This window comes from Alosa pseudoharengus, unplaced genomic scaffold (assembly GCF_046254945.1).
Source record: "Alosa pseudoharengus isolate Yale_2024_CS ecotype anadromous, Long Island Sound unplaced genomic scaffold, YU_APseudo_1.1 YU_APseudo_1.1_scf_9, whole genome shotgun sequence".
Classification (NCBI taxonomy): Eukaryota; Metazoa; Chordata; class Actinopteri; order Clupeiformes; family Clupeidae; genus Alosa; species Alosa pseudoharengus.
Window position 1 is genome coordinate 19,345,645 of NW_027468881.1, and position 9,327 is coordinate 19,354,971.

The window sequence follows — 9,327 nt, forward strand, 5'->3', positions numbered from 1 at the left end:
GTTGTTACCACATAAATCTCTCCTTCACTTTCTGCTTACAGCAGCGTCTCTTTCTTCAGCTTTGCACAGACCATACCAAAAGAGTAAATGGTTGAATATAGCCTGCACTTAAATGGAAACACCTTTAAGGCCAAAATTTCTTACTACAATGGAATGCAGGAATGTGGTAAATCCGGACAGCTTATCGATGAATCTAATATGTATATATTGAGACTCCTTTCTCCCCTTACATAGCCTTGTTATAAATGGTGTCATTCACTGCAAATAAAAAATGATTTACAGTTTTTGCCCATTGCTTGAGCACTTTTTTGCAAAACTGGGCTCATTGTGTTAAAACTACACACAAGCACACAAGACACTGGGAAATAAACCTCTCATCTATGTCGAATTGAAACACTGCTATCAAAACCTAATAATCCTTTGTCAAAATGTCACTCTGATGACAAAATGATACACACTTGCATCATATGAATACACTTTCAAATTAGCAGCAACACACTAGTGTACTTTATTTAAAACACTGTAGTCTTTAATTTTCACTGCTTTCATTCAGTTTATCATTTAGCATTCTGTGAAGCTCAATGCAACACTTACAGTTTTTGTTATGTTTTTACAACAAAGGTTTTGACAAAAAACAAAAATGAAAGTACTGAAAGGTTACAAATGGCATCAACTCAATAATGTACATGACAGTACTATACTTTACAGTACAGTACAGTAAATGCAGTAACACACACACACACACAAAACATACTGTAAAACAGGCTTAGATGTGGTGGACTCTCTGCCCAGCTTCCCTCATTGTCAGGCCATGATTTATCACATGATCCACCAAAGTTTCTCTAATATCATCTGAAATATTGTTCCGTGCATAACCTCTTCGACCACCTCCTACTCCTCTCTCTCTTTGTCTTCCTCCTCCTCTTCATTTTGCTCTCCCTGCCTCCATGCTTGCAATGTTCTCAAAATGACTCAACTGAGGCCTATTTGTGGCTGGCTGATTGGTGTTCAGTTTTGTAAATAAGTATTTTCAGATGTGTGTCTAAGTGTTTTCAATCACCCGACGTGTTTTGTATTTTGAATAGATGTGTTGTCCCAATGGTACCCATGAGATTTAATTTATGAACAAAGTGTCTTATGCATGAAATAGTGTGTAGTGTGCAGGAGAAGTGTGTTGCAGAAAGGTGCAAGTGTGTTGGAGAATTGCAACTGAAGTGCAAAGCAGCGCTTTTGTTTAAGGTATGGTTACACTGTGTTTAAGGTATTGTAATAAAAGCTTCAAGTTTTGCAACTTTGGTTTAAGCATGTGTCTATAGTGTTCAAGCAATGGGCAAAAAATTGTAAAGCACGTCAGTGGTCTCTTCACTTTTTTCTTCAGGCCTCATGAAGAAACCAGTGAGCTTAATACAAATGTGTACATGCAGAGCCCAAGAAAAACCTGAGTAAAAACACCACTGGAATTCCTTGATACTGTTGAGCATTCTACCGTTGCCAGAAGTGTGTTGAAAGACTCTCATTTCACAGAAACTATGAGTTGTTTGCTTTCTAAGGCTGTTTTCTGACAGATGACTGTTATAACACATAAGTGGGTGGCACACTCTTGTAGTAATGTTGGGGTTGGAGATGGGGTTTTGTTGTACTTTCGGTTGAATAATGTTCTCTGTGCCATTTCATGTTATTTAAACAGATGTGGGATGGATTGTTTTGTTTCTAAATTTGTCAGTCAAAATAAATATTAAACCAAGCATTGGGTGTGTACAGTATTGTGTATATAGCTTTTAGATGAGAAAGAAGACTGATTTTAAAGATGTATTAGAATCTTCCAAATGTTTATATGGATTCACTGTGCACATTTCATCATGCTCATAATTCTTACTAAAAAAATAAGGTAAAGTATTATCAAATATTTCATTTTACAATAAGATGGTATTTACACAGCTGGAGCAAAACCAACCATTTGTAACTTCCTATCAAAGACAGTGTAAAACTCTCTGATGAAAACGTCACCCAGGATCCAGGCTGTGCCACCTCCATTATAAAAACCAGTGGTACAGCTGTTGTGTCCCTGTAAAAACACAAATCATGGTGCTCACATATACATGAGTGAAAGCAATGAAATTTATTCCACCACCAGATATAATCTGCTCATAGCGTTGTGTGCACCCACCTGAGACACATAGGCAGACGCTGGTAGAGTCAAAGCTTGTCCGTTGATATGGAAGACGACCTCGGGCATGCTGAGGATGTTTCCACACGACACAACAGCCTGTTGGAAGGAAGACACACACAAGTTAGTGCGGTTTTTGTTTTCTTCATCATTGAAAAATTGACATTTTTTAGATTATAGGGGAAAAAAGCAGACTTACATCCCCATAGTTGTTGGTGTAGGCACCCACCCAACCGTTGATGTTCTGAATGTCATTGTAAGGTCCAATAACGAGGGAGGTTCCGGTGTCAACAATGGCTTGACATCCACCAGCACAACCGACAATATTTCCATTGATGGTGACACTGTAATGGCGCAACAAGATGTTGTCATATGGGGAAAGCAGATCAATATGTATCTCAAGGTGTGCATCTGGTTGTGTGTTGGACTCAGTGATGGGCAAGCTAAATAAATATATATATATAAATGGGCAAGCTAAATAAAAATATATTTCTTTTCGTTGATCTCGACTAAAGTGACGTACTTTTGAAGGTATGGCCACGGTGTAACATGTTCATGCTCTTCAACGGATCTTGGGCTCTCTGCCATTCTGTCTTTGACTCTTTTCCCTTTCCCTCCAGTGTCTATGTGTGTCGCTTAGCCTACTGTCTATGGTGTGTCATCACCGTGAACATTAGTCAGTAGGCCTACGCATGCGCTTGTACCCGGCGTGTTGTCGCTGACACAGAAACATCCTGTTTTCCTAATGTGTTTGATGACTGCAGGGAAACGCTATTATGTGTGAATTGTCAGAAATGTCCAGGAGATATTAGCTTTCGAGGACGCTACTGCGCTGATCAATAAAAGAGCTTAGCTACTGAAAAGTTAGGCCTACTTGGTTTTGTAAAAAGCGATGTTACTGCCAAGCTACTGACAAATGTAGTTAAACTAGTAACTGCCCATCACTGGTTGGACTTGTGCAATACCTGTCCATCTGGATCTGCCAGTAGGTCGTAGCAGTCAGAGGAATCCAGCTGAAGGTGCCGGTGTAGTACTGAGAGTCAATCTCACCAAATATCACCACGCTGCCCGGTTTAGTTTCCCTGGAACAGCAATAGAAGTTGAATTCATTCTTAAGTAATGTAAAACTTTCAGGTACATCAAAAAAAAAAATGACAAAAATGGGAAAATAGAAGTGCAGTACGTGGCAGACTCTCTGCTGAGGTATACAGAGAAGAGGTCCTGGGAGACCAGGCCCTGACTCATCATGTTATCAAATACGGGAGTGGCTCCAGCGGCAGAAATGGAGGGGAAGGCAAGACCCAGGATACCGTCCCACGTCATGTACTGCATGAACTGACCCTCAGTTTCAGTCAGGCCAAAGATCTGGTTGTTCACAGTGATTCCTCCCACCTTGAAGAATATCAATCAAATAATTGTCATTCGGAAGGTGAAGAGAAGCATGCATATTGTGTATTGTAGTACGCGGGGGGACGTACTGTCTAATGAGGACACCACATTCAGGTGAAATAACTGAGGATATGTTGACATGAGGGCTTTGGCTAAAATACCAAATAGAAATACTTCTAAGATATCAGTTCTGATGTTTCTACCACAATTCTGGCTGCTCAATCAAAACAGAAAAACATTGATCTCTAATGACCTCCAGGGTTTCGTAACCCAGAATTCCAGTCATGCTGCCAGTTCCATACTGAATCTGGACAGGCTCTTTAGTGCTCTTGAAAGTGCTGGAAACATCAGGGTTGAACTTCCGATGGTTATCTGAAAGAGTGGGGCATTTTAGTACAATTTCAAACAGAGGATGATCAAGCCATTTTAATGAAGAGTATGTTGGACACGGTTTCAGGCCTAAATGGGTAAGACCTCCACCACCAAGCCAAGCCATACTTACTGCAAGCGGGGCTGCTGGTGCAGTACACAGAGGGCACCCATAGGTTGGAGGAGCCAGTGTCAAAGATAACTCTGAAGGACTGGGGGGGAGTTCCCAGGGAGATTATGCCATAGTAATCTATCTAAAATTAAGGAAAAAAAGGAAATTATCCTGTAAATGAACATGACATTTTTCATTAAAAACCATGGTACAATATGGTAACAGCATATTAACAGAACTAGATGTACCGAAAAGTGGTACAAAATACCTGCACATTCTCTCCACAAAAATAAATCATGCTTGTCAATTTGTCTCCATCTCCTACTTCATCCCCTACTCTAGCAACTTTTGTGTATGTAAATGAGTGTGTGAATGTGTGCGTTTGCTTTTGTGTATGTGTGCTTCTCTGTGTGTGTGTTTTCGCTTGTGAGTGTGTGTGTGTGGGGGTAATGGAGTGTGTGTGTGTGTGTGTGTGTGAGTGTGTCTGCTTGACTGTGTGTGTGTTTTATGTGTGTGTTCGCTTGTGAGTGGGTGTGTGGGGGTAATGGTGTGTGTGTGTGTGAGTGTGTGTGTGTGTGAGTATGTGTGTGTGTGTTTGTGCATGTGCTTGTGTGCGTGCCTGTGTTTGTGCGTGCATGTGCGTGTGTACGTATGCCTGCATATGTGCTGTGTGTGTGTTCATGAGTGCATGTGTTTGTGCATGTGTGCATGTACGTGTTTGTGTTCATTTGTGTCTGCATGCATAGTATGTACACATACAGGTGCTGGTCATATAATTAGAATATCATGAAAAGGTTGAGTTATTTCAGTAATTCCCTTCAAAAAGTGAAACTTGTATAATGTATACATTAATTCCACACAGACTGATATATTTCAAGTGTTTATTTCTTTTGATGATTATAACTGACAACTAATGATACCCCAAATTCAGTATCTCAGAAAATTAGAATATTGTGGTTCAATATTGAAGACAGAATATATATATATTAGAATATATAAGGTTCAATATTGAAGACACCTGGTGCCACACTCTAATCAGCTAATTAACTCAAAACACCTGCACAGGCCTTTAAATTGTCTCTCAGTCTAGTTCAGTAGGCTACACAATCATGGGGAAGACTGCTGACTCAACCAAAAGACGACCATTGACACCTTGCACAAGCAGGGCAAGACACAAAAGGCCATTGCTAAAGAGGCTGGCTGTTCACAGAGCTCTGTGTCCAAGCACATTAATAGAGAGGCGAAGGAAAGGAAAAGATGTGGTAGAAAAAAGTGTACAAGTAATAGGGATAACCACACCCTGGAGAGGATTGTGAAACAAAACCCATACAAAAATGTGGGGGAGATTCACAAAGAATGGACTGCAGCTGGAGTCAGTGCTTCAAGAACCACCACTCACAGACATATGCAAGACATGGGTTTCAGCTGTCGCATTCCTTGTGTCAAGTCACTCTTGAACAATAGACAGCGTCAGAAGCATCTTGCCTGGGCTAAAGACAAAAAGGACTGGACTGCTGCTGAGTGGTCCAAAGTTATGTTCTCTGATGAAAGTGAATTTTGCATTTCCTTTGGAAATAAAGGTCCCAGAGTCTGGAGGAAGAGAGGAAAGGCACAGAATCCACGTTGCTTGAAGTCCAGTGTAAAGTTTCCACAGTCAGTGATGGTTTGGGGTGCCATGTCATCTGCTGGTGTTGGTCCACTGTGTTTTCAGAGGTCCAGGCTCAACGTAGCCGTCTACCAGGAAGTTTTAGAGCACTTCATGCTTCCTGCTGATGACCAACTTTATGGAGAAGCAGATTTCATGTTCCAACAGGACTGGTGCCAAAGCTACCAGTACCTGGTTTATGGACCATGGTATCCCCGTTCTTAATTGGCCAGCAAACTCGCCTGACCTTAACCCCATAGAAAATCTATGGGGTATTGTGAAGAGGAAGATGCGATACGCCAGACCCAACAATGCAGAAGAGCTGAAGGCCTATCAGAGCAACCTGGGCTCTCATAACACCTGAGCAGTGCCACAGACTGATCAACTCCATGGCACGCCGCATTGCTGCAGTAATTCAGGCAAAAGGAGCCCCAACTAATTACAGTGCATGAAAATGTTATCCGAAGTCTTCTCCTTCTTCTTCTAGCCAAATTTTCTGCGTCTAATTTAGCTTCAACCGTTTAACGTAGAAACTTCGTTCAAACGTTGTAACATAGGTCTTGAAAATGACCCCTGTGCAATGTACTTTTCGTTTCTGTAAACTTTATACTTTTTGAAATATTAACAAAAATCAAGCTTATTTTTCCCCATAGACTTTGCATTGGCACTATGCCATCACAATGGGCTAATTAAATTGATTTGCACTTGTATCAACTGCCAGCTGCTCAAATAGGCCCCCTCAAAGAGTCAATTAAGCTGACTGCACCTGTATCAACTGCTTTCTGCTCAACTAGGCCTGTCTCTGTGCCTCTCCATTCTACAGGGATATAAAGGCACATTCCATCCAACTTTTTATCTATCCATCTTCTTCAAACTATTCACTCATCCACCCATTAAACTATTTATCAACATCCATTAAACAATCTGCCTATCAACATCCAATAAACTTTCTGTCTACATTTAGAACACAGCTGATCAACCGTCTGCTTTCACTTTTGAATGAAGTTCTAGTCGTTGCGTAGTGATATGAAAGACGTGAATTAGAAGCACAAAACCCATTTTCCTTGACAGCGGTCTGTTATACTTAGCAACGGTCTGTTATCTAGAAATAGCAGACCACCGAATGTTGGGAAGGCCCATTCAAGTGAATGGAGCATTCTTCAGCATTATGAAGAGCCATATAAAAAAAATGTTTAGCACCGGGAGAGAAGAAATACTATTTTCTGATTTGCTGGTGGGGTGGCTATTAATTCTGAATAACATGACACCTATGAAGTAGATCTGGTAAAAAAAGTTTAATCACCGTTCCATATTAATTCTTCAATCAACTCTATAACAACCATAGTAGGACAACGGTTGAGCCTGGAAGCAGACTTCGCAACAATGAAATCAACTGTAAACAAGCTAACTGTCCATGCTATTGCTGTTATAGGGCCAAAGAAAGTTGTACAAAAAGTCGGCTTCTTTTTAAACGGAACTGCATGTCTCCTTTGCGCGCTATAAAGGCATGACTATTGCCTATAGTGGCAACTGGGTGATAAGCGGGATAATGGCCTTTGAGGTATCCTGTTATACGGAATTAATGGACTTAAGCGGAGGCAACTCCGCTGCGCATCGGGGAGTTCTTTGCCTTCTGCCCTCGTCCATTAATTCCGTATGACAGGACACCTCGGCGGCCGTTATTCCTTACATATGATCCCCCATGAACGGAACGTATTTAAAAGGTGTCATAATGATCCTACACTTCAAATTCTGTGCAATTTTGAACCCGTCAGCCAAAGTTACCTGTGATTACAATGCCTCGTTTTTGCTTTTTCATTTTTAACTAGGTGGCACTATACATCAAATGAGTGGATATGGGATGGCTTGACATGACCCCTGGAGGCCAACATACAAAAAAAGGTCATCCTAGACCCTACAGTTCTCAAGATATTCACAGAAAACTGTGTCCAGCCATCTACAGGCAAGTTGTGTACAGTCACTAAATGTACACATAAATTATTTTATTGTGTGGCCCCCCATGAATGGAATTCCACGAAACTTGGCATGCATTTGAGGCGTCATGATGATCCTACACCTCCAATTTCGTGCAGTTTTGACCATGTCAGCCAGAGATACCTGCGATTACTACACATCATTTTAGCTTTTTCATTTTTGACTAGGTGGCGCTATACATCAAATGAGTGGTTATGGGATGGGTTGACATGACCCCGTGAGACCAACATACAAAAAAAATGTGATCCTCCTAGGCCCTACAGTTCTTGAGATATTCACAGAAAACTGTGTCTGTCCTACCCTCCTTTCGGGGGGTCCAGTTCAGCGGCAATGTTTCTGTGTCATATTTGTGGGGCTACATGCCCACCATGTTTCGTGCACCCTGGTCTTTCAGAGTCCCGGGAATTGTTGAGACAAAATTAGTGAATTTTTTTTTTTATTCCGGAAGAAAAAAACTCTGACTAAACCTATATGACCAGTGCGGGACTGTCACTATTAACTACAGACAATAACTGAAACAGATTTATGATAAAGAATGTCTATAAAAATGTAAATACTTGAAATAGAAAATAGTGTAATAAGCAAATCTAAGCCAGTTGGCATGTTTATCCAGAAATTATCTTTGTGTGCCAGATGTTCAAGTTGTCAGACTAGAGCTGAGCCGAGCATTTTGTGTTATACAAGGACAAAAAAGACATAGATAGAGAAAAAAAACTATTAATTTGCAGAGAGCACCATATCAATTCAAATAAACTTCAAACAGCTACTATCTCATTTATTCATTTCAATTATTCATTTGGCAGACGCGTTTATCCAAAGTGACTTACACCGACAGAATAACATTTAAGCTATTAACATTTAAGGATTTTAACATTTCAGGTACAGACCTACAGTTGCAGCATTAGAATAGCATTTAAGTTATTAGCTATCTGCATGCCCTGGATTCAATTCCTTCAATAATGCATGCGCTGATAAAAATATCCCCTTTCTCTAAATCTCAACATGGTGAAGCAATGAGACAAATAAGGCCATTAAGGATGAAAAAAAAATCACATATGAATTCATTAACCAAGCGAGGCAGACATTATATTCTTAAGAAGATCCTTCAACAGTCCTTCACTTACATCGGCATCATTGGTCATGCTCTCAACACCATTCTGCTGCTGCTGGAACTTGACCATGGGTTGATATGGGAACTTTTTCCTGTACTCCTCCCAAAGACCCTTTTCCAGCAGTGTCTGCCGGGGTGTCTTACCCCTGATCAGGGGCACCCTGAAACACACACACACACACACACACACACACACAAGGAATTAGATATCACACCTATCTGTGGAAACTAGAGAAGAAGACCCAATAATGGACTATATGAGACTCACCGTAAACACTCAGAGAAAGCCACTAGGGCCCCAAGAACAAAAATCCACTTCATCATGCTCATTCAGGTGAGGTTGTAGCCTACCCAGTGACTGACGGAATGTGCTTCAACCCGGCAATATATATCCTAGAAGAAAGCGTAAGATAAGAGATTCCAGATAAGCTGTGGGAACAATGTCATTGCGCATGCAAGTGACTATGTGACTTTGAACTGCTTTCATAGCATAATATGTGCTAGTATTGACAATGAGGGAACGCCTTTGACTCAATGTG

The 9,327-nt window shown here is 40.8% G+C and overlaps 1 protein-coding gene across 1 annotated transcript; it reads right to left on the reverse strand.

Moving 5' to 3' along the window:
- Nucleotides 1-1,930: 1,930 nt before the first annotated feature.
- Nucleotides 1,931-9,112, reverse strand: LOC143114098 (pepsin A-like). The gene is made up of 9 exons (XM_076275554.1): nt 9,057-9,112; nt 8,802-8,949; nt 4,059-4,179; nt 3,810-3,928; nt 3,351-3,559; nt 3,133-3,249; nt 2,367-2,511; nt 2,168-2,266; nt 1,931-2,065 (listed from the first exon to the last, which is right to left on the reverse strand). Exons 1-9 carry the CDS (start codon nt 9,110-9,112, stop codon nt 1,931-1,933), a joined length of 1,149 nt encoding a protein of 382 aa, XP_076131669.1.
- Between the last annotated feature and the right edge of the window lie 215 nt (nt 9,113-9,327).